We start from the raw sequence: 23,529 nt of genomic DNA on the forward strand, positions 1-23,529 counted from the left end.
GTCGCATTGTTAAGCTATCTACCAAGCAAGGCGGAGCTGGTCATCTCCGCCCGCTGAACCCTGTCGCGCCCCATCTTTCCCTATGCGACCCTTTTGAGCATTTCACCGCATGCTGTCGCCCTCCACCCGTACTGAGCCCCAATGAGCCGTCCCAGATGAGTTGGAATCTGCTAGAGCGCTTTATAGAATCCGAGCACTTCAACCAAGATCCGAGCCTCGCAGTAGCATACCTTGCGTGAGTCGCTGCCGTTCCCCGAAGCCACCGTTGCCCGCAGCACCGCCGCAGCGCCCTCCCTTCACCGATACCTCCGCATTGGAACCCAAGACTGACAGATTCCATGAGAACAGTCGGTATGCAGATCACGTCGGAATCCACTATGTGCTCTGTTCGAAGCTGCGCCAGTTCGCCTACGAGGAGCTCGAGTTCTTCCTCCCGCAGTACGTCGCCGCGCACCCACTTGGACGACAGACATGAACAGCTAGCTTACATACGCGGGGCACAGGCTATGTCACCTGCTCATCAGCATCGACAATGAGTCTATGGCTCTGGAGGAATTCATAATAGACTTGTGCGAGGAGTCGGTCAACGGCGCGCTTCTGGTGGGCTTCCGGATACTGTGTCTTGTTAGCCGGTGCGGGTGCTAATATATGCCGTCTAGACCTTCTGGCTGTTCCAGACCTATCTCCACGATCTTGCAAGCGCCCCCAACTCAATCGCATTCAAGACATGTCGGCGCATATACAATCGCGTGCAGCGCATCGTCTTCGGATCCGCCGAGCCACAGCGCCGGGAGAAGATCAAAGAGAACGTCCTACCCGTCACCGTGCTCTCCAGTCTGGTCCTGGCGAGCATAGCCGCGCCCTTTCTACCAGTCCACGCCGGTCCACTGGCTATTGCGCAGGCGCGAAAACCTAGGCCCGTCGAGGACATCATCTCGGATAACGTGCAGACGGCCAAGGTCGGAAGGAGCAAGACTGTCACTGGAGGATCGTCAAGGTCCAAGGAAAAGAGGATAACGGCGCAGCACTCAGATCCCGAGGATGGGCGCTCAGTCAAGGCTTCGTCTTCGCGGCCGCGTGATCCGAAAGAGCTGAGGAAGGCGGCTGTACGACCGCCAGCCGCTCAACGGGCGCCCTCAATGCAGCACCGCCCTTCGCTGTTGTCAATTGCATCAGAAGCCCGACTCAGCTCGTCCTCGTTACCAGACTTCCGAGACTCCAGATCATCCCCTCTCCCTACGCCCCCAGCGACTGCTGGTTTAGGACCGGGCCCACTTCATCATGGCTCACGCAAGTCAGGACTACCACCAAGGCCTCTTACACCCACCGCATTGTCTCGTGCACAGAAAATACGGCTACTACGATCCAACTACTTCCGGAACGAAACCCAGTTTCTAAGCGCTCTCGAGGACATCTCAAACCGCCTCGTCGTTGTACCGAAACCCGCGCGATTGAGTGCGCTGCGAGCTGAGCTAGCGTTGATAGCCCAGGACTTGCCGGCTGAAGTTGATATACCTCTATTATCGCCTCCAACTCTCAAGGACGGCATTCCATCGCAGAGCCAGCATCACCGTATAGTGCGCATAAATCCCGCCGAAGCGACTAGTCTCAACAGTGCAGAGCGAGTACCTTACCTACTCATGGTAGAGGTGTTGGAGGAAGACTTTGACTTCGACCCGGACACTGAGCAGAATCAACAACTGCTCGAAAAGCTGATGCTAGAAAAGGGCACCTCGAGAAGACGTCTTTTTGACATCACCAATGCCGAGTATCTCGCATTCGATCGAACACCGCCCAATGGATCGGACAGCGTGTTCGAGCCTGCTACCGGAGACCTGGGGAGTACATCACTCATCAAGGATATGGATGAGAACGACATCGCTTCTGGGTTGGCGCGCGTAACGTTACCTGGTGCAACCGCCAACGGGAAAGCCACGGCCCCAAGGTCTTCAAGCGGAGCGAACACTCTATCGTCGGTGGCTACATTATCTACACCACGAACGTCCGACTCACAAATCAGCCGATCCAACAGCCCTGGTCCCATTAGACGAATGACGATTCCAGCAAACCTAAATCAAAGGAACCAGGCCGTCGATCAACCAGACTTTTCTGCCCTAGCGACTCACATGCGCACTGCTGCTCAGATGCTCGCACAACTTGAAGCAAGCGGCGCGAAACGGCCAAAGGGCGAAGTAGCAGCGATCAAAGCCAAGATCATCGCAAGTATGCAAACTCTGGAAGAGCAAAACTTCTTAAACGAAGATCAGGGACCTACATTTGATACGATTATGGCGGAATCGGATCCAGCAGCAATCGCAGCCGAGCCGGAAGAGCTTGAGGACGGCTTGACAGTTGCTACTAATACGGGCGCAGGTGCAGCTCGCATGGAGAACGATCTCAAGACAGGTGGCATGCGGCGGAAGGGCGATCGTGATGATCCTAGTGCCGCCACTTTTGGTGAAGAATGGAGCGCGAAGCGAGAACGAATACGGCGGTCTTCACCATACGGCCACATGAAGAACTGGGATTTGATCAGTGTCATTGTCAAGACAGGCGCCGACTTACGTCAAGAAGCCTTTGCCTGCCAGCTCATCGAGGTCTGCACTAAGATCTGGGAAGAAGCAAACGTGCCAGTTTGGACAAAACGCATGCGGATCCTCGTCACAGGCGAATCTTGCGGACTCATCGAAACCATCACAAACGGCGTATCTCTTCACTCGCTCAAACGAAGCTTGACACTGGCCAGTATAGCAGCAGGCACTAACCCCCGAAAACGCATCGCTACGCTGAAAGACCACTGGCTCAAGACATTTGGCGAACCAGACTCGGAAGCCTACATCGCCGGTGTGGGTTGCTTTGCCCGCTCCCTCGCCGCCTACAGTATGATTTGCTACGTCCTGCAACTAAAGGACCGTCATAACGGCAATCTCCTCATCGATAACATGGGCCACATAATTCACATCGACTTTGGTTTCATGCTCTCCAACAGTCCCGGTTCCATGGGCTTCGAAGCCGCGCCCTTTAAACTAACGCAAGACTACGTCGATGTACTAGGCGGTGTGACAGGCCCTGCGTTCGAAGAGTACAAAACGTTATGTAAGAAAGCGTTCCAGGCGCTGAGGAAAGACGCAGAGAGATTGATCATGCTGGTGGATTTGATGAGTAAGAACAGTAGTATGGATTGTTTCAAGGCAGGCGCGCAGACTGTAACCAACAGTTTGAGGGCGAGGTTGATGTTGCATTTGAGTAAGGAGGAGGCCGAGGGGTTTGTTGAGGAGCTTATTGCGAAGAGTGTGGGAAGTTATTATACCCGACTGTAAGTTTTCGCTATACATGCCCGTCTAACCTCGAGATTTTACTAACAGTATTTCTAGTTACGATACTTTCCAGTACCGCACACAAGGCATATATTGAGTTTGTGTTGCTTTGCATTGGTGGACTTCGCTGCGAGGCAACTGGGGAATATGCATACGAGACTTTTTTTGTTTTGGGCTTTGCGTTCCTTGGAGTACAACTCGTGTGTATAGGGGAGGGGAAGGGGAGACGTGACGGCCTATTCCATGCGCGCTTTTGGGTAAATGGACTATGGCTAGATGTATTAGGAGTAAAGCTACTGCTATTACTACTCAATTCAGCGTTTTCTGTCATGACGGTCTGCAATCGCTCAGTCAAGTTCAAAGAGAGTCGATGCGTCATCTTGAATACCGATTGCCAGACCCTCTAACCGTAACCTTCTCGACTTCCTCTTTTCCAATTTACTCTCTCGATTACTACCATCGCCTACCTTCCCTCTCCGACCCGCTAACGTCGCATGCCCATCTATCTCCACGGCATTCCCTGTAAATATGCGTACTCGCCAATAAATACTTAAAAAACAACACTGACCTAGTACGTTGCGAGAGTTATTTTAAGCATGGAAGCGTTGGGTATCTAGGTCTTTCTCGCTGTCATTGTACAATGTGTTATTAAATTCGATCAATTTCAATCAGAAAGTTTACGACCACAACCCCTCTTTGTTCGTTACTCATATGCCGGCTATGCTATTACGCCGTGCTCATTCATGCATCTATTGTACACCACCCATGCGCCGAATGCTATGCGAAAATCTCATCGCTGAATCAGACGCACCAGACCCTGCAAAGCGTGAAGAACAGTTCCCAACTTTGCAGTAGTGTCAGCCCTAATCTGCGTACGATAAGATACGTCCCTCGTCCTGTCCAGTAACCGAGCCCCAGTGTGATGAGTCCCAGTATGATTGGAGACATAACAAACAAGAGTAGGTAAGCTGGCCCCATGCCGAGGATTGCTAGCACAGCATGCCACCACTGGTTCACGAAATCAAAGTCAAAGTCGTCTAGGTCGTCTGGGTCGAAAAGCGCATGATGATGATGGCCATCTGCCATCGCACCCATGCTCCACCGTCTTGCCGGTCTAAAGTACCATCAGCAACGCAGTCTCGTCATATATGTATGAGGTGAGGGATCGATAGGGATCACCACCTATCGCCACCAGAACCCTCACTCATGACGGTGTTGAAGAAGTTGCCCTCGCCACCGTAGCCGCCTCCTCCGCCATAGTTGCCGCCACCTCCATATCCGCCCATGCCACCCATACCGCCCATGCGGTTCTTGCCTTGGGTCTTGCCATGCTGAACGATAGAGCTCTTGCGTCCAAGGTCCTTGGCAAGGGAGACAGAGTTTGTGATGGAGGATAGCAGGTTGACCAGTTGCACATCAGAGGCTTCTTGTTGAGACTCAAGTGTAAAAGCGGCTGAGTCTGGCGGGCCCAGGATATTGAGGCGGGCGAGCATGGCAGATACACTGCGGAGGATCAAGTGATCCAGAGGTAGGGGATGTTGCTCGTCTGGCGTTGGGTTGACTGGTAGTGATGGGTCGGAGAGGTACGACGTTGGGAGCGAGTTGAGGTATGCGCGGAGAAGCATTATTCGCCGACTGAGCATGCGAATAGCGTTCATCTTGGCTGTTAGGGAAGAGAGAACTATGCGGAAGTTAGCGTGTCTGCACCAAATTCAAATCGAAGTGCCTGGGCCTACCCTCGTCGTCGTCTGGGGTCAAGATAGCCGATTCATCAATAGGAGCGTCCTTCTCTTTCTCCTTCTCCTTCTCTTTTTGCTTTCCCCGTGTGTTCCGCTTGCCGGTACCCTCGTCAGTTTTGGAAGACTCGGATTTCGGGCCTGCTACATCTGCTGTACCTTCTACTGCAGTAGCGTTGCCACCACCGCGTGCGACAAAGTCGACAGAGATCATCTCCGCCTCGCCAGTCTCTATCGAGTACACCAGCTCCCTGAACTTGGTTGACTTCGCTTGCACGGCGCCATCGATATCCATAGCTTTATCATTTGGCTCGCTTGACGCATTGACGGAGATGGACTCGTAAACGGTGAGAGGCAGCTTTCCGGCAGCAGTTTCTTTGGAGTAGGCATTCTCGGGGTGGAAAAGTACGAGCAGAGGAGATTCGGTGTAGATCTCTGATATGCGCGAGTGGATGGGGAGGATGTGGGGTTCTGGACCAGTGGCGGGACCGAGAGTAAACCAGCCGACGATATCTAATTGGGGCTCCTTGTGTACGTCCTTGACTAAATATTCGTAAGCTTCATTCGGCCACAGATACAGGAGATTTGTGGACCAAAACTCACAGTCCTCGATACGCTTGCTGAACCACTCATCATCAAGCACCGTCTCGCCATCTTGGTTGGACTGGAGTTTTGCTTGGAAAGCAACCTCCATTGTGATGTTCTGGCCATCTTGTGCACCTAGTATAGCTCCAACCACGGGCCCTTTTTGCTGTCGTAGTGTGTGTCGTGTTACACAGTCTGTTATTGTGAGGAGTACTAGCGGATGGAGTTGGACGGTCGGACTTGCGTCAGAGGCGCGGGTGGTCGAAACGAGTGGATTTCCTGATGATTCTGCCATGTTTGCTGAGACGCGCCTTGTTGTCCTCCTCTAGAAGATCCGCTATAGTCAAGGTAATGGGTGAGAGTATTGGGGGAGGTAGAACTTCAAGGCAATTGTGTTGATATGGTCTTGGTGGGGAGCTTGCTTAGGCTGCAGCTGCCACAATCCGTGGGGTTGTGCCAAGGCGCTAATCCATGAACGCTAGCGTCGACGCGACTGCAGCGCGACGCGATTTCTGGAAGATTGGCGACTTTTCTACTTTCATTACTTCTTTCTTTTCCTTGACTCGACTGACAGACAAGCTGAGAATGATTATGGAATTGACATCTATAGTTCGGACTAGCATCAAGATCTTTACATTAATTGCCAAACCTAGCTGATGACTCCAATACAATCAACTCCGAAGCAAACCCAACCCAAAAGCGAATGGTATCTCTGTCTTAATCCAGAACCTGAGAGCTGCTCTCAAAACGCCTGACCGGGATCGCTGTCTTCCGGTTCATCTTCTCTAAGTCGTTTCTATCATGTCGTTATATATACCCCAGAAGCGAATGTACATATTATTCGTCGTTCGTTGACCCAAAGCTTTCTACATCTCGACAAGAACTTTGAGAACAAGATTGCCATCTTTGTCAACTGTCTTGCCTGCGAGCTCAAAGGCTTCCTCTGTGGACGCCAATCCATGGTATCTGTGAGTGATCATATTGTCGAGACTTGGGAGCACACCAGCAGACAAGATCTTGATGCCGGTTGGGTAGGTATTGGCGTAACGGAAGATTCCGAGGATGTCGACTTCCTTTAGGTGAGAGGCTGACATGGGTAGTGTCTGAATTGGCGTGCCCATTCCGACCATGATGAGCTTACCGCCAGGCCTTGTCGCCTACAAGAGGTTAGATCCATGCTCGTAGACACTTTCGAAAGAGACTCACATATAGCCCGGCTTGCATGCAGATTTCCTTTCCAGTGCAGTCAAAGGTAACGTCGGCACCCTCGAAGTCGATCTCATTCTGCGAAGCAATCTGCATGACATCTGCAGCCAACTCCTTCGCTACCGCGAATTTCTCGGCAGTCTCAGTCGCATTTTGTGGGGTCACAATGTAACCTTTGTGTGCGAAGCCGTTCGCCAAGGCGTAGTTTATTCGTCCGTAGTCGATGTCTGCGATGACGACTGTTGTGGCGCCAGACACCTTGGCCATCGCAGCTGTCAGTAGACCGACCGTACCGGCGCCGAAAACAATGGCCGTGTCACCCTGCTCGATTTGAGCTCTTCTTGTTGCATGGATAGCAACAGAAAGAGGCTCTAGAAGCGCAGCCGATTCCATGGAAACATGTGAAGGTAGTCTGAATAGAGTTGTCAGCTAAGATGCGGTTTTCGGGTCGATCATGCACGACATACTTGTGGCACCATTTTGCGGGATGGTTAATGCGTTCCTGAAGCGTTCCCTGGAAGTGAGGCACGGATTTGGCGCTACTGCGAAACCTCATCTTCGGGCACAGGTTATAACGTCCGCGTTGACATGACCTGCAGTTATCGCACGGCACACCTACCTCCAGAGCAACGCGGTCGCCAACCTGGTAACCGGTAACACTCTGGCCGATGGCCACCACGATCCCGGCAGACTCGTGGCCTAGCGACAATGGCTCACAAGCCTGCAGGTCACCATTGCAGAACTTGCTGTAGTAGGAACAATCGCTCCCGCACAGTCCAGTGGCCTTGATAGCGATCTGGAGTTCATTGGCGGCAGGGTCCGTAATGGTACGAGTTTCCTATTTGGATTCGTTAGCTTTAGGTCTTAGATGTTCAATATACATCAGCACCCCCACGAACAGTGGGTAGATGTGGGATGTGTCACGGAACAGGAAGGCATACCAGCCGCAAATCCCTTGGCCCGTGTAAGACCGAAGCTACTACAGTCGATGACTTGGAGTAGTGCCTCGTTGGGATTGGATAGATATCTGCGAGAGCTGAGGGAGCCATTACGAGAAAGATTTCAAAGTATGGGGGATGGTGGCAATGGAGCGGGAAGAAGTGAGGGAGAGAGAGCTAGCAGAAGAGCACCCCACGGGAACGTGGAGGCTGATATACTTGTTGAGAGGGCCTGTTTTGATCAACGGTGGCCTGGCACAAGCTGGGCTTGCTTCAGGTTGGTGCAATCGGCGAGATAATGGCATCGCATGAGGGAAGACTCAAAGGTTCCACGTCATTTGCTAGGCGTATCAGACTGGCGGGACGAGCATGGATAGGGATGCGCGACCAGAGCTACTTGGTATGGTAGGCTCCGCATAGTCTTTTCTTTATCCCGTTACTCTGAGTGTATATATGAGGCTAGAGCTTCTTGTGGGTACACAACCGGGAGCACTTGCAATTCGCCCAGGGAACTAGCATGTAGAGACTTAAGCATTGCTAGTCTCGTTTTGCCGGATCACTACCATGTAGCTCCGGGACGTGCATACGCAAGATGCGATATAGGAGCAGTGGCCATGATACTGGCTGTGGTGGCCGCGTCTTGTCGTGTGTAGTGGCCGTCTATCAGAAACCTGCCGGCGTTGTGAAACAGCGATAAGGCACTCTGCGCGGCTGTGGAGTCCGCTTCCAAAGATTGTGTTGGGATTGACTGCAGTGAACCTGTCGGTTGTAGTGGCCCTGCAGACTCATGGATCCCTGGACGCAAAACATCAGCCTGATATGCAGGCTGTCCTGTCTCGGCGTTAGCACGTCTTTGCCGCTAAGCCAAAGCTCAAACCATAAGTCGTCCACAACCCCCCGTGCACCCTCAATCTTGGATCCTCAGGGCCTGCATGCCGACGGGAAAATTCGACCGCTGACTGGCTAGCGTATTTGGTTGATTTTCCAGAAGACGTCCGGAAGTCTCTTTTGCAATATAAACTCCCGGATATATTGCCCATGTGCGAACGGCTCACGCTCAAGGGCGCGCCTCCAGACTGGACTACTCTGGGGACCATGGTATCAGTCCCGTAGTGCGGCCCCTTAGCGGGATCCTTCTGGCGCAACGGTGGTGGGTGTGGTAAGAAACCCGTTGGCTGAATGTCGGTTGGAGGCCGGACATGGGTCGCGGTTTGGCTACCGAGGAGCAGCCCATTGACGAAATCCGTCCTACGCAGAACCGAGTTGTCGGGACAAGAAAGTACATGGGCCTCTTATCTGAGCGACCTCAACGCCAACTGCACGAACGACTGGCCCAAGGGATAGCAAGTAGTCAACAGCTGCAGTGTCAACCGAGGTGTGGCCACCAAGAGACCATTGAGACTGACATGTGCCATTGTCTGCATGACCATTGCGAAGAAGCACCGGTAGCGCGCTGCAATGCCGCCTCAGATCTACCACCTCGACCGAAAGATGAGGTCGAGCATCGGTCATGAAGGATTAGAAGGAGCAACGGTGATCGCGGGTACATGGCAGGCCCAGCAGTTGACAGGGGTGCGGCCACGAGCAAGATGAGATGTCGTTAGTAAGCCGTCCCGCAAAATGAGTGTACGTATCTCTCCGACCGCCCGACCTCATCTGGCACGCAGCCGGGCAAAATGCAGCAGCGGGACGGCAAAAGAAACGTCGTGGACCAGTTATTCTTTGTTCATCAAATGTTGCACGGCAGAGCACCATGGTGGATCCGACCATAACCCAGCAATGTTGAGATTAACTTCTTTGCAGACCAGGATTCATCCACGACTCGACTAACGACCATACCTGATGTGCCTATCCAGCCAGTCCGCTTCCTGCTCCGGCGCAACGAGCTACGAGATGCAATCGAATAATACACCTCCCGATAAGCACTCCTCGTTTACTTTACACATGCCGCCTACCTCGACGGACTACCTAGCTATATTCAGCGCTACTATAGCCCCTGTCCATGAACGTAAAAGAACGCTGGGATCATGCATCACCAAGCGACCGACTCCACGACTCTCATGCATGGTCCTCTAAAAGCAGTAGGCGGTGAGCGAGGTCCATCATACCCAGTTTGAATGTATTCCGTACCGTTTACCAACTTGCGCACATTTTCGCGATTTACATCGAATATATCTCAAGCGCTTGCACCTTGGTGATGCAGCGGTGAGGGATTTCACCTTAATCGCGTCCCGAAAGCTGGTCAGCGCTACGGCATCCAACCACCACCATCCTGGACGTTGCAAGTACGTACTCCTTACGAGAGGCGGTCTGCCGGATGTAAAGGCACCGCATCCCCTATCGCAGCATTCCGACCAAAAGAAGCTGCAGAGTTTGCGGAGGCACCGTTCCGCATCAGCTTTCTTTCGCAAAAAGCGTGGCATCTCGCAACCTACTCACGAGCACGAGGCCGCCACAGGGCACAATGCCGCTATCTTACTGGCTACATCTGACAGCGGGGTACCAGTGCCTTGGTAGCGCACGGACGGAGGGACCTGCATCCGACATATCTCCAAATGTCTTTTACCAGAAAAGCTGGAAGTATTGCAACTATTTCCTTAGCCTTGGTCTTCGCATGGAAAAATATTAAGAAGCGCTAATCCTCCAGCTCAAGTCAAGGCGGGACAAGAATCCAGAACACACAACCCGGTGCCAAATTCCAAGACGGCGTATCTACTACTTTTGCCGGTACTTTTCTGGTTAGAACCTCCGGAGATACCGAGATACCACCTCCATCACACGCTTCACTTCCAAGCCAGAGGTACCTCCTATCTGCCCTCAACTGTAAGCGAAGCAGAAAACTTTGTCAAAAGGACAAGCCCGTGGTGTTAGTAAATGAAGACATGCGTAGGTGGTGTGCTGATGGGTCCACTGATATGAGGCCAGAGATGCAGATCTAGTATCCACACACTATGCCTCCTCGGAATCCTTATAGTCTATGATGAGTGTCGGCGTCAAGGCCATGTTTCAACAAGACAACGTTGTCTATACGCTGACGCACGCATGCGTTTGCCGTCGTCTAAGTGCCGTATCTAGCAACCGCCGAAGCGAACCACTATCTTGGTCATAACAGTAAGCACTTAGCGTACATCGGTAGAAAGGATCTCGCGTGCGTGCGTGCTTAGCGCAAAGCAATACCGATATCGCTATATGAATAAGGGATTGTGAAGCATATGTCAGGCCACAACGGATAGAGCCGCAATTTCCTTGGCCCCTTGCTTTGAACATGGTACACAACAATCTGCCGTCCTCGATTAACGGGCATATGAGGGTAATCAGGTATACGTATACGAATGCGATCAGACATGTACACACCGCTCTCTAGAAAACGTATCGAGATTTCAACTGCACGCGGCACGGAGGAAGTCATCCACACCACGTACACTACGCTCAATTCCGGCGTCAGGAGACCGCCCATCCTATCGCACATCTCCGCTCCATCCTAAAGTCAATCCTACAAACTACTCTCCCGCCTCTTCTTCCCCACCAACCCCTGCTCCTCAAGCCATTGGTTGATAATCGCATTGACCTCCTCTGGCATCTGTGTCAACGCCCAATGAGCCGCCTTCACCTCTCCTCTCGTCAGCTTAGGAATAAAGTTTTCCATATTCTTTGACATTTCCGGTTTGAGGACGCCGTCGCGCGTGGCTTGGATGAAGAGGACAGGTTGAGTGATTTGTTTGCGAGACAGGAGGGCTTGGTCTTCTTCCCAGTTTGTGCGGCGTTGGCGGTACCAGTTCACTGGGTTGGGTTAAGTCAGTGTTTGAGAGTGACAGTGATGTATAGATGTACGTGAGTGGGTGGGTAGTTGAGTGAGTTAGTAGTGAAGAGGGAGGGCTTACGTGTGGGGTGGATGCCGTGGTTGAGATACTGCTTGACGTAGTAGTCTAGGTACTGATTCGCTATTAGCACACCATCGCTTACTGAGAGTTGATCACCGGCTGTTTTTCTGAAACAACGCAATACAATCAATCGATCTCAACGTGGTCTACACCCGAGATGGTGTGTTCATGTCGAGCCGAGTCGATCTTCTGGAGTGCATTTCCGTCTTTCCTGCACGACATATCGGAAGTGGTAATACATGTGTCGAGCAGCATAACCGCTCCGTAGTGCTCCCTCAAGAGGCAGCATCTTGGACGCTCACCATATATGCCCACTCTTTCCTTCCTTCGATGCCGCACTCGACACGCGTTCCAACATAGGAGATCATCACGTACCTTTCCATTCAAAATCTTGCTTTCCCCGATCAAGGGTAGATTTTCCGACAGCACGCCCTTCTCGGGGTCGAAGGCAATCTCGCCTTTTAGCCCCTTCGCTCCATACATACCCTTCAGAAATTGCCTGATCGACTGCTCATCTTTGACAATCTTTTCCACTTCACCTGAAGCGAGGTGTAGTTGGTAAGCGAACTGAGGTAAAGGCCCTTTGACGAGATCCTCGGTGGAGAAGTACTTCTCGGAAGGGGCGGTGTAGGGTGTGCAGACCGAGAAGACGTGTGAGACAAGATTGGGATACCTATGAAGACGGTGAGTCGCTGCTATCTGTTGGCACTCATGATGTTTGAGCTATATGAACTTACCACTGAGCAGCTCGCCAAACGACGAAACCTCCCCTAAGGAAAATATTAATTGACAGACATCTCAATCGATCGACGCAGCGACAACCTACCAATCATGACCACCTAAAATGATCTGCGGTGCGTTGACCTCTTTAGCCAACGCAGCAATGTCATCTGATGCTCTCTTAAGTCCGTAGAGCTTGATGGAGTTGGGTGGAACCTGCGGTGCATCCTTAAAGTCTCGATCTTAGTATGTCTCCTAAGCAACATGACTTTAGGACTTGTCTTACCGTCCCACCGTATCCCATCATGTCAGGTGCAACAACCCGCATTCCCATATCTACCAAGAGTGGAATTTGATACCTCCATCCGATTGACAAATCAGGCCAACCATGGATCTACCAAAACAGTCAGTACAACCACCCTGCAACATATCTGCAACCCCAATCTATCACTGAGCATAGATTGCGTCCTCTCTACTATGATCGACTCTGCCAGAATCGAATGCTCGTGAGTGAAGCGAAATGCAGAATATGCCGCGGACGCATGATAGGTTATCAAACACCACTTACTAGAAACACCGTATGTTGATACTCGCCAGACTGGGGCTCCGCATAAAGATAGTGGTACTTCTGCCCGTTGAGTGTCGCATATCTGTGTTCAATGCGAGGGTCTGACACGGGGTCAATTGGTTGGACAGGCATGACGTGATGCCTGTGCGAGTAAGGGTAAAAGAGGAATATATTGCGGCGAGGGTGTGTAAGAGCTTGGGTATATCAACAGTAGTAAGGAATAACTTGGGTGATGATGGCGGTGAGCAAGCGAGTCGTGTTTAGCGACGAAGCTGTAGATTCATGATGATGATGATGATAGTTTGCTAGATGCGGTGATGCCGAGGTACTCTGAAATTGTGGGGTATGAAATCCACCCCAGCCCCGACATCACTTTCATGTTTCTCGTGCTTGTTTACCCAGCGCGTAACGTTTACACATGAAACACAACGTTACGAATCCTGGCGAGCGTTGAAGATAATGATTGCTATAATACTGCTATTATGATCGGAAGTGAGCGATACTCGTATGTTGCCCCACTCACCGTGGGGTTCAAATCTATCAACCCGAATTCTAGGTAAGTAGGTGCATGCAGAGAGTGAGGCGAGCACAACCCTAACCGAATGTTGTGTCTCGTTGTTTGTCGGCTTCCGTGCCGGAACGGTAAATGCAGACGATCGCGTTGAACCCAGGAATTCGGAAAGAATACTGTGCTGCTCTCATGCAACGACCTACATCCTGCAGATACAATCGACGAATGATATAGCATTTGTAGTACGATAAAGCTCGTAAAGCACGAATGGCCGGGGTTTGATTAATCTGCGAAGTACGTTTGCCATCGCTACTAAGGCTTCCGTGATGCTACGGTCGCATATCCAGGATTGAAAGACCAGACTCTGCAAGTTGAGGCGATCGGTTGGCAAAAGAGGTGACTAGACCATGGGCAGTGTTGCGAAGAGAGTCTATGAAGACCTGCCAACAGCGGTCTATCGGGCCGGCCACGGATATAGGCAAAGGTACAGGCTTTCTGACGATCTCAATAGATAACAGTATCCTCGGCGGCTTCTTCGACGACATCCTCTCCGTTTTCATCGTCATCTTCCTTCATGGCTAGGTCAGCGACAGTTCCATGAGTTGCACCATTGTTATTCTGTATGTCCTCAGTGGCGCGCTCGGCTTTCCTGTCGGCATCAAGGGTATCGAAGGGATGGTCCTTCATGTCCAGGTCCTTGTCCCGGTCCTCGGGGGAAGTGGCGCTACCATTAGTCCCGCCATTGGTTGTGGTTGTTTCTTGAGGTGCATCTGCATGATGGTTCTTACCAGTTTCTGAACCCTCTGCATCACCAGTTATTTCCTCGGAAGCATGCCGTCTCCGCAGATTGTTCGCCTGCTGGCGAGCCTCGTACTCTTCTACCTCGCGTTTGATAGTCTCTTCGGCTTCGGCTATTTGATCGCGTATACGGTCTTCTTCGTCGGGACTAGTCTCCCAGGGTTTGTAGTACTTTGGACAAAGTCAGCTGTGGCAAAAGGCGAGTTGATAGCAGACAACATACAAGATGCGGCTCAGCCTTAGTCTGGAGGAAGTGTGCCTCGGCGAGTAGATTTTCATGACGTGTCCGCAGCTATGGATTGTTAGCACTCAGCCAAGATGTTGTATGTGAATTGGCAAATCATACCGATTGCCTTTCAAAAAGCTTCTGCTCCTGCCATCGTTGCTCTTTGCGCCTGGCTGCACGCTCCGCCTTCCTCTGTTCGCTTTCTTGGTCGTCTTGTTTGCGCTGAGCTGATTGTCTCTTCTCGATCTCGGCGCGACGTTTCTGTGCTGTAGTAGCAGTATTCTGTGAGAGTGCACCCAAAGCGGCGCCAAACAGTCTGCGCTCTCGTCCCCTCTCGCGTCGCACTGGGGCAGGCTTGGTGTCCTTGGAGTCTTTGGTAATAGAGTCACGTCTATCGCTGGTTGCAGTGTCCTCGTCGAGTCGCGGTCGCTTTGCAGCGTCTTCTGATAGTGATTCCTGGCGTCTCTTGTGGCCGTTCACCGGGGGCGAGGCTGGCTGTAATAGATCATCCGGAAGGACTACAGCCGATGCAATGGGGCCGTCCATGGCGGTATCGCGCGTGGTCTGTTAGTCTTTCTAGATCCTTCTGTAGTTTATTTAGCAGAAACAAGAAATCACGGGTGGCTGTTGCTGGTGTTTGACGCAAGGCAAGGGAACTTAGTAACGCGATGGAAGCTTCGCGCACGGATCACGAGTTCAGCGGACCCCCGAAGCTCCCTAGGTCGAGTTACGACTGTCTTTCTTTTGCATCCAAACTTCCAGCCCCAAATTTACGCGCCACCACGCACACCACTTCTCTCGGAGATACAAAGCGATATACACAGTTCCGTCGAACCTGCCATCTACGAATCTCAACTTTTACTACACTCGTAACCCTCCGCCATGTCTCGCCATCATCCGTAAGTACCTTCATCCAACCCAAACAGTCGCATATACTGACTGCCAATGCAGCGATCTCGTAATGTGCCGCAAGCAATCCGGCATCTCCATCGGCCGTCTCTGCGATAAGTGCGACGGCAAATGCCCCGTATGCGACTCCTACGTGCGCCCAACCACCCTCGCCCGCATCTGCGACGAATGCTCCTTCGGCAACTACCAGAACAAGTGCGTCGTCTGTGGCGGTGAGGGCATCTCCGACGCCTTCTACTGCTTCGAGTGTACACGCCTAGAGAAGGACCGGGACGGATGTCCCAAGATTATAAATCTGGGTAGTAGTAGGACAGATCTGTTCTACCAGAAAAAGAATTTTAGGAATCATTGATGGAGCGGGTTGTGTCGCCGTCTTAGGTGCCATCGAATATGACATGGGTTACAGAAGCTTTTACTGGAACAGATGAAGCTAAGGGAATGTGGGAAGAAGAGGTTGCATGGGGATAGCATGAGAAGGAAGCATGGAGTTTGGGCGTCGTGGCATCAATCTCAAGAGCCGCGGTGGAAGCAAAATGGTCGATTTACGGCGTTCTAAGATACCTCAACGATCTATCAATGGTAGTTCTGCCACTCTCTTTACTCAGAGGCATTGCTGACAAGTCTGCAAGATCGAAATGTTTCTCCTTTCTGACGCCTATTAGCTTTGCGTAACCGTTTACTTGGGCGATTTTGGCTGCATAATATAACTTGCCATTGATGCACCCACCTGCATGCGTATCTTGTTTCGACCACTCGACCACTCATTTCCGCTCTCAACAACCCACTGTTCACACCTGCTCCTCTACTTGTTCATTGTCGGCCCAAGAATAACTCGCCAATACCAGGGCTTGCAGCTAGTCGAAACTTTGTATTTGGCCCCCATGTTATCCCAGCCTCAGGAGGACTACTAGTTACTTCGAACTTGGCGGGGTGCGTGCTTGGCGGGCCAGGCAAAGAGGTACCCGCTCCACCTTTGGCTTAGTTGGGTGGGTCGAGTAAACCTTTGAATGACGGTGGCGTCGAAATAGTTAGAAGCAAGCTGATAGTGGGTAGTTCATCAACCACGCTACAAGCAGTGTAGACATAACTATACTTTTTTTCCAAATACCACCAGAAGCACGACGCCGGCACTGCGAGTTTTCTATGCCTAATGTCATGTTCTTTATTGGAAAATCGAAAGTTGTGGTTGATTAAGGACAGCTCTTACTTCGGGATATTGCCACGGCGCTAGAGAACGGATAGCATGCCTCGACGAGCGCAGCGGCCCTCTCCCGCCTACGCCTGCGCACGCTGTGCTTCCATATACACCCTATGTGCGGATGTGATGAAGTTCGGAGTCATCCCCTGATCAGAAAGGTCTAGAGCCTCAGCTCATTAGGAAGCTTCACGACCGTTAGCTGAGTATATGAACTGCATGGTCTGGAACACACCACCGTCTAGGATTGACTTCAGCTGAGGATATGAACTGCCTGGCCTGGCATTAACTGCTTCGACGAGCGCACTCGTATTCTCTCGCTAACGCCTGCACACCCTATACTCCCTTACGTAAATGCGATGAAGCCAAGAGCCATTCCCCGAATAGAAGGGTTCGCGAGCTTCAGGTGAGAACATGCAGGTGAACTGCTTCGACGAGCGCAACGGCCTTCTCCCACATACGCCTGTACGTTCTGTGCTTCCTCGGAGCTATTCTCTGAATAGAACAATCGCAAGCTTCGGTTGAGGATATGAGCTGCCTAATCTGAACACATCACTGTCTCGGATTGAAGTATAAGTATGCCAGGGCTCTCCCGTACTTGATCATCCATCCTCACCTCTCATACAAACTCATTGGCAGTAACAGCCCTTACTATCGCATCTACACTTGGCAGAAATCTCATTTAGTCAATTACCCCAACACCCACTCGACTCCGCCATGAAGCTCACCCTCATCATCGCGACCCTTGCGGCCACCGCCTTCGCCGTGCCACACGCGAGTGACATGGACGCCGCCGAGGCGAACATCGAAGCCCGCGCTGACAACTGCTTCCACGCCTCGCAGTGCGCGACCTTCTGGAGCGGCAAGTGCGAGAATCATTGCGGCAAGCGAGGGTTCTCTCACATGAGCCGCGACGGATGCAGCACATTGAAACTCCAGAAAAAGTGCTGCTGCATAGTTGCATGAGCTGCGAAGCCGCCTCCACCTTCACTTTCCTGGTTCGAAGGTGCGCAGAATTATCACCAAGCAACTAAAGAGCCTGGTTAAGGGCATCTATGGCAGTCGTCGTACGGGGCCATCGGGGATTTGTGATGAGTGAAAGTTTCTGCAGTACCATCGAGACGGGGGATCGGTGACTTGGGGTAGCTGGAGGGATGCTATGCTTGTATGTTGGTTTGGTTGCGCTCTCGGTATAGTTTGATGTAGTTACTATATAAAGCTGCAGCAATATATTATCGAAAGACTTAGTCATTTTGCCCACATTTAAGTAGTGATCTAATAACAGAACGTTTCCCTTTCAAGGAGCTCTTGAGTGAGGAATGAACGCTTGCCTACGAAGCACTGTCGCAGAGGCTGTGCGGAACAGGAGATTCAACAAAGATATAGTAAGATTAAGTGTGGACGCACGATAGGTAATTAGTAGTGTGATAGATACAGAGAAAGAGATTATATAAAAAAAAGGACGAGAGAAGGAGTCCTCTAATATGCAGCTATCTTTCTGCTACATTTTTAAGACAGCGCTGAGTATTGTACCTGTTTCTGTATTCTGATTCCCGTTACCAAAACAGGAATTTAAGTATAGTTTGACGGACTAAACTCGCAAAACAGATACACATTTGAACGGCGAATGGTTAGTATCTTCTTGTCAACTACTCGCCCACACACTTCCGTCTTTCTCCACAGCCCACTGTCCACACCTGCTCCTCTATTTGTTCATTATCGGCTCAAAAGAAACTGCTTACTGCATTCATGTTAGCAAAAAGGCAAAAACATACAACAGCGGGGATTCGCTAGTGGTCACCCACCTAACTACTAATCCGCCGGTACACTGCTTGTATATGGCTGAGCGGACGGGAAGCCTAATTTTCAGTGTCCTATGGTCGTATGTGAAGGACTTGATCATTTAAACTTTGAATATCCCACGGCCGCGTTTCGCGGCAGTGGTAGCGTCTAATCCGCAGTTCTATTCAAGTCGGCCAACGGAGCTGTTCGTTAGGGCGAGGAGAAGGGCGTGGCTAGAGAGGATAGAGGCGGCGACATTAGATTGTTACTTCAATCTCTCCTGATCCCTTTCTAGCATAGCATTCCTACAGCTCTCGCGATCAAAGTTATCGGGCCACCCATGACTCAGCATCAGCGCCCGCAGTTCCTGAACAGATTGTTAGTCAATCTGCTATTCATCGAAAAAGGCGGAAGTCTATTCGAACCTTATACTCCTCGCCAGAAGTTTCGGCATGCAGTGGTCCGTTACCGTTGGTCTGACCAATCAAACGCAGCTGCGCATAACCATCCCTCCACTCGTTAAGTATATCGCTGAGACGTGCAGTGCTTCCAGGGTTTGCACACTCATTGCGCCAGGCTCGAGGGTCATCGGCTTCAAACACTGGATCGTGGAGCGCCTGCACTTGGTAGCTCATCGCTGTGCCTAATCGTAGACCAGAAACGGTCAGTTATCAAGGGACGCACAAGAAAGCAAGTTTTGGCCAAGAGAAATTTATATATACCATCTGTAGTATCGAGCATAATATACTGCCCGTGTACTTTCCCATACGTAAGCGGAACAACCCATTCCGGAAAATGATAGTCGCGCCCGGTCGTGTCCGGTATCTCCCAGCAATCGATTCCAGGCTTTACTTCATGGAAGTAGTCGCGCCGGTAATCACACGGATAAGTCGACCAGACTAAGGTATATCTCTCGAATGGGCCGTCCATGCGAAGATACGGTAGATGCCTGAGCAATTCAATCACTGCGTTGTTCTTGTGCAGCGGGGCGAAGTTATCGCTAGTGATGTTAGGCCAGCCTTGCGCTGGCGGCTCCAGGACATCAGATGGCTCAAGCCATGGGAGTCGAGCAAGGAAGTTATAAAAATCCCGCAGTGCAGTAGCCACTTCGGTCTGCAGGTCCGATGTTGCTAAGGCTTGACTTGAGAAGGATGTCGACATTGTGTTGTTGAGTGTTACAGGTGTGTACCTCACTTGCATGGGAGGTTGGGCCGTGTCTATTTAAGCACCCGTTCGTCAGACGCTTGTGGCTAAGCTTTACCAAGCTTTAATTGGCGCCCGGGTGCCTTACTCTAGTCTAGGGTCATTAATTTAACTGCATCTTGTCTGGGGTGGTGTCTAATCATGCTCTACATTGCAATGTCGCAAAAGTTACCCCACGGTCCTCCACCTCATGCGCCAAATCTTTCTGACTACTTAGGTAACTGCGCGCTAGTACTGTACCAACCACACGTTGGCGAAAACCATTATATTGCATGTTACAGGGACAAGTACTACGAACACTAGCAAGCGAACCAAATCTACAGCTACAGTGCTATTTGTCCTAACAGATACACAGCACGAGATGAATACTATCAAAAGCTGTAGGTTTCTCGTGGTAGCTTAGCGTCACCGGCGCTATCCTGCGGCATTGGAACAGTCCCCGTAGGCTGCATCACCTCTGCTGTCAGCGTTGTAGGAATTAGGACAGGGCCTTCCATCGCATCATCGTCATCGCAGTCGCCACTGGAACAATTTTCCAAGCCCAACCTCTGCTGTAGCTCTTCGTACTCCTTATCGGTGATCCTGCGGCTCGAATTGTCTGCCACAAAAACGATGTCCTCCGGATCAAGCCAGCTGCGCTTTGCATTGACGGGGTCCCTTAAATACCTAGCTTGATATTGCTTGTCTCCGTACCATGGGTCATCGTTAAGTAACGCGTAGCCCTGGTATCGGTTGTCGTTGTTGACACCTCTCGGATAGCAATCGTTTGCGCCAATGCCGTCATCATTATTTGCATCTACTACAACAGGGTCGATACGGTATGCGGTTCGTGTGTATACGCCAGTCCAGTCAGTGAAGAAGGTCGTCGTCTCATCGTTTCCTACGATCGAGTGCGTGACGGAGTTTGTGCTATGGCGCTGTGGAATCTCCTTGCAACGCCAGTTATTACCGACTTTGCCATTCTCGACTCCATCGAGATATCGTATGAATTGCGGTTTGTTGATTGGGGCACGACGGGCGGCGAAGGCTGGATCAATAACTCTGTTGTAACCATCAACCTCGTGGTACAATATGTACGGTGGCCACTCGTCGGCTTCGCAGCCTTTCAGCTCATGGCCCTGTCTTCGATTGGGTATCAACCCCCCGTCAGACACCGCCAAGCGCCATTTGTTTTTCGGGTGTTGGGCTTCCCAGTCTGTTTTGGCTGCTAGATCGGGACCCCGTCCTGCAACTGTACCCAGATATGGGCAAGTATTGACGTCATAAGCTGTGGCCTGGTTGTGTCGAATGACCGATCTGTAATGCAGACATGGCTGTGGATTATTTACGCAGTCCAGCACTACGGGCTTGGTGTTTGTATCAACATCTTGTATGGCTGTTGTTCGAATGACATGTTTCTCCTTTCTACGGCATTGACGCTTCGGCCGCGGCTCATCAGCTCGAGGTGCGGCTTTGGACGAACAACTCGTCCAGCTGTCGCGGCTTGTGCTTGCAGATGTGTGCTTGGACTCGGGAGCTCGCGTCTCGCTGGGCTTTGCGCTGTTCATCTGCACTGAACTTAGCTCATGTCGCTCCATGTCACGTGTCTATACTCTCGAAGGGAGATACTTACGGAAATAGTGTGCTTTTTGCCAAACACCTTGAACTCAGCCTTACCTTCTTTCTCCACGCCTTTCACACACGCCTGGATCAATGCTGGCGTCGCAGCGATCTCGGCAATGTCGAGAATCTCTCCCACTATGGGAATCAGATCTTCAAGCAATTCAAGTGGTGCTAGGAGCGCGGGTACAGCGACCCGGCAGAACGCCTTCGCGGCAACGTCCAACGCGGCTTGCTCAGCAGCTGCCGCCGCTGCCGCCTTCGCAGCGTCGGCCGCCATCTTGCCAAGGTCCCCGACATTCGGAGCTGGTTTGAATCCTTTGCAACAAAAGCTTTGAAGACCACCGTTGCAGTCTTGATCCTTCTTTTTGACATGGTTGTTGGTGTCTTTTACTATTTCCGTTTCACCGTCGGCGCAACCACCCATGCACGAGAGACCGACACCGCGATAGCCTCTCCTACGGAGACGTTAGCATTGCAAATGCGCGAACATGGTCGGCCAACTTTACCATTGACATTTCCCCATGGTGGTCCCGCTCGCGCAGCATAAATTGCGGTACTGTCCCTTTGCGCAGCGGTCGTTTGTAGACAGCTGGCCCGGTTGCCCATTCATCTGCGCTACTTGATTTGTGCTCTTCATGCAAGGTACATTGCAGTCAGTGGTGTAGCACGAGATTCCAGCTGCCAAATCTCCAGTCTTTTGTTTCGCATCTTCCTGGTCCGAAGTCGTCACGCCTGGAGCCGGCGCAAGACCGTTGTCTGCCTTTTGGTCGACCTGATCCATAGCCCACACCATGGTCCCTCCAAGGCAGCGCTCGTTTGCGAAATCACGCTTTTGCTGGAAAGTGTCATCGTCGTCGTAGCTGACCCATTGATTACTGTCCCAGCCGATCCACTTAACGCCGGCTACCTTATCCCAGGTTGGCTTGAGGTTGTTTTTGGACACGATGTCCTTGATCTCTTGGAGGCTGAAGATGTCATTAGAGTATATCTAGAAAGAGCACGTCTCGAAAGACTCACTTTAGGATACCAGCTGCATTTGAACAAGTCCCAGGATTGGCGCCACCACTGAACTGGCAGATTCCGTTCGGGGTGTTACAGGACGAGTCCTTGAGCGTAAAGCTTCGCCCGTACTAGTTTGCGTGAGCTCATGAGGCCACAAACACGAACGGAGGAGTCCACTTACCCAACCTTGGCCGAGCACGACGTTTTTTGAATCCACGCCAGCTCGCCATAGCAGATCCAAGCCAAGGTCTATTTCGGTGATATTGGTGTGTGGTGCAATATAGGGACCTATCGCTTTAGACTGTGCATCCCAGATGCCATGCACTGCAACGGAAGACACCAATTAGCTGGGATAAGCTCGACTTGGTGTTGTAAGACTTACAGTCGTAGCTCATCAGATTGAACCAATCGACATTGGGCTGCAAACCCTTGAGGTCGAAGTGCTGCAGATACCAATACGAAGTAGGCAGCGTCACCGTTATGCCATACTTTGACCCGAAAGCGGCGCGCATCTGTGCCACAAGCGCTACATAATTGGCCTTGTCACCCTCAGCACCTCCGCGGTCATCGGCTTGGGGATACTCCCAGTCAAGATCTACACCATCGAAACCGTATTCGTTCATGAAGCTCATCAGATCGCTGACGAACTTGGCTCGGTTTCCACTAGAACTAGCCATAGTGCTGAAGGCGGTCCTCGTAGGGCCAGGGTCAGTAAACGACCAGCCACCAACGGAGATGTATGTTTTGAGACCTTGATTGGTATTCTTCAGGCCAGTGAATCGGTTGTATAGCGCCCCAGTCTTGCCGTCCATTGGAGCAATCTGGAATGATGATGGATCAAAGAAGGCGAACGCAAAATTTATATGCGTGAAACCATTGAGGTTTAAATCTTCAGGAGCGACACTGGAGCATTTGCGCGTATTGGACCATGCCTCATAGTAGCCAACTGTACGCTTATTTGCACTTGTGCCACCTCCACATGAAGGCCGTTTTGGTGGTCCACAGCCGCCGAAGCCCTGTTGGCACCCAGCACTTACAGCGCAAAAGTCATCGGTTGAACCGCAGAACCTAATGGCGCAATTAGTGAAGGTTCGCGAGCCAACAGATCAAACATACCCAAACTTAGAGCAACACACGTTCAAAGGGCAGTTCTGCTTTCCAGCTACTCCGTACTGACCGCACTCAGCTTTGGAATCGCACTTTGAAGTACAGTTTCCTTGGCCACATTCCGAAGGCGAATAGCCACACAATCCGTTCGTACCGCAGCATGCGGCAATGGGGCATTCTGTCTGCGCATTGCAGGTGCCTGTAGGAAGACCGTTTCCATCGCGAGTTTGGAGTAATCTTGGC

At 51.5% G+C, this 23,529-nt stretch overlaps 8 protein-coding genes across 8 annotated transcripts; 2 read left to right on the forward strand and 6 right to left on the reverse strand.

The window, feature by feature from the left end:
• Positions 1 to 155: 155 nt before the first annotated feature.
• On the forward strand, positions 156 to 3,414 carry ALTATR162_LOCUS9170 (uncharacterized protein; the record flags this gene model as incomplete). Its single annotated transcript, XM_043316803.1, has 5 exons — positions 156 to 235; positions 334 to 438; positions 504 to 600; positions 660 to 3,316; positions 3,375 to 3,414. The coding sequence occupies 5 exons, from the start codon at positions 156 to 158 to the stop codon at positions 3,412 to 3,414; spliced, it is 2,979 nt and encodes a 992-aa protein (XP_043172738.1).
• A 1,078-nt stretch (positions 3,415 to 4,492) lies between these two features.
• Positions 4,493 to 5,747, reverse strand: ALTATR162_LOCUS9171 (uncharacterized protein; the record flags this gene model as incomplete). Its single annotated transcript, XM_043316804.1, has 3 exons — positions 4,493 to 4,998; positions 5,054 to 5,596; positions 5,657 to 5,747. The coding sequence occupies 3 exons, from the start codon at positions 5,745 to 5,747 to the stop codon at positions 4,493 to 4,495; spliced, it is 1,140 nt and encodes a 379-aa protein (XP_043172739.1).
• A 757-nt stretch (positions 5,748 to 6,504) lies between these two features.
• ALTATR162_LOCUS9172 (uncharacterized protein) lies at positions 6,505 to 7,893 on the reverse strand (the record flags this gene model as incomplete). The annotated part of the gene is made up of 5 exons (XM_043316805.1): positions 6,505 to 6,795; positions 6,845 to 7,256; positions 7,312 to 7,400; positions 7,464 to 7,682; positions 7,786 to 7,893. The coding sequence occupies 5 exons, from the start codon at positions 7,891 to 7,893 to the stop codon at positions 6,505 to 6,507; spliced, it is 1,119 nt and encodes a 372-aa protein (XP_043172740.1).
• Positions 7,894 to 11,275: 3,382 nt separating this feature from the next.
• Positions 11,276 to 12,717, reverse strand: ALTATR162_LOCUS9173 (uncharacterized protein; the record flags this gene model as incomplete). Its single annotated transcript, XM_043316806.1, has 6 exons — positions 11,276 to 11,562; positions 11,664 to 11,715; positions 12,039 to 12,336; positions 12,401 to 12,433; positions 12,490 to 12,611; positions 12,670 to 12,717. 6 exons carry the CDS (start codon positions 12,715 to 12,717, stop codon positions 11,276 to 11,278), a joined length of 840 nt encoding a protein of 279 aa, XP_043172741.1.
• A 1,249-nt stretch (positions 12,718 to 13,966) lies between these two features.
• On the reverse strand, positions 13,967 to 15,032 carry ALTATR162_LOCUS9174 (uncharacterized protein; the record flags this gene model as incomplete). The annotated part of the gene is made up of 3 exons (XM_043316807.1): positions 13,967 to 14,431; positions 14,484 to 14,552; positions 14,607 to 15,032. 3 exons carry the CDS (start codon positions 15,030 to 15,032, stop codon positions 13,967 to 13,969), a joined length of 960 nt encoding a protein of 319 aa, XP_043172742.1.
• A 336-nt stretch (positions 15,033 to 15,368) lies between these two features.
• On the forward strand, positions 15,369 to 15,747 carry ALTATR162_LOCUS9175 (uncharacterized protein; the record flags this gene model as incomplete). The annotated part of the gene is made up of 2 exons (XM_043316808.1): positions 15,369 to 15,385; positions 15,438 to 15,747. The coding sequence occupies 2 exons, from the start codon at positions 15,369 to 15,371 to the stop codon at positions 15,745 to 15,747; spliced, it is 327 nt and encodes a 108-aa protein (XP_043172743.1).
• Positions 15,748 to 18,306: 2,559 nt separating this feature from the next.
• On the reverse strand, positions 18,307 to 19,533 carry ALTATR162_LOCUS9176 (uncharacterized protein; the record flags this gene model as incomplete). The annotated part of the gene is made up of 3 exons (XM_043316809.1): positions 18,307 to 18,331; positions 18,396 to 18,402; positions 19,095 to 19,533. The coding sequence occupies 3 exons, from the start codon at positions 19,531 to 19,533 to the stop codon at positions 18,307 to 18,309; spliced, it is 471 nt and encodes a 156-aa protein (XP_043172744.1).
• A 413-nt stretch (positions 19,534 to 19,946) lies between these two features.
• Positions 19,947 to 23,506, reverse strand: ALTATR162_LOCUS9177 (uncharacterized protein; the record flags this gene model as incomplete). Its single annotated transcript, XM_043316810.1, has 8 exons — positions 19,947 to 21,122; positions 21,188 to 21,632; positions 21,684 to 22,142; positions 22,195 to 22,307; positions 22,361 to 22,503; positions 22,562 to 23,247; positions 23,296 to 23,351; positions 23,390 to 23,506. The coding sequence occupies 8 exons, from the start codon at positions 23,504 to 23,506 to the stop codon at positions 19,947 to 19,949; spliced, it is 3,195 nt and encodes a 1,064-aa protein (XP_043172745.1).
• Positions 23,507 to 23,529: the final 23 nt, after the last annotated feature.

The sequence above is a fragment of the Alternaria atra genome (assembly GCF_907166805.1).
Source record: "Alternaria atra isolate CS162 genome assembly, contig: 29, whole genome shotgun sequence".
In the NCBI taxonomy this organism is placed as follows: domain Eukaryota; kingdom Fungi; phylum Ascomycota; class Dothideomycetes; order Pleosporales; family Pleosporaceae; genus Alternaria; species Alternaria atra.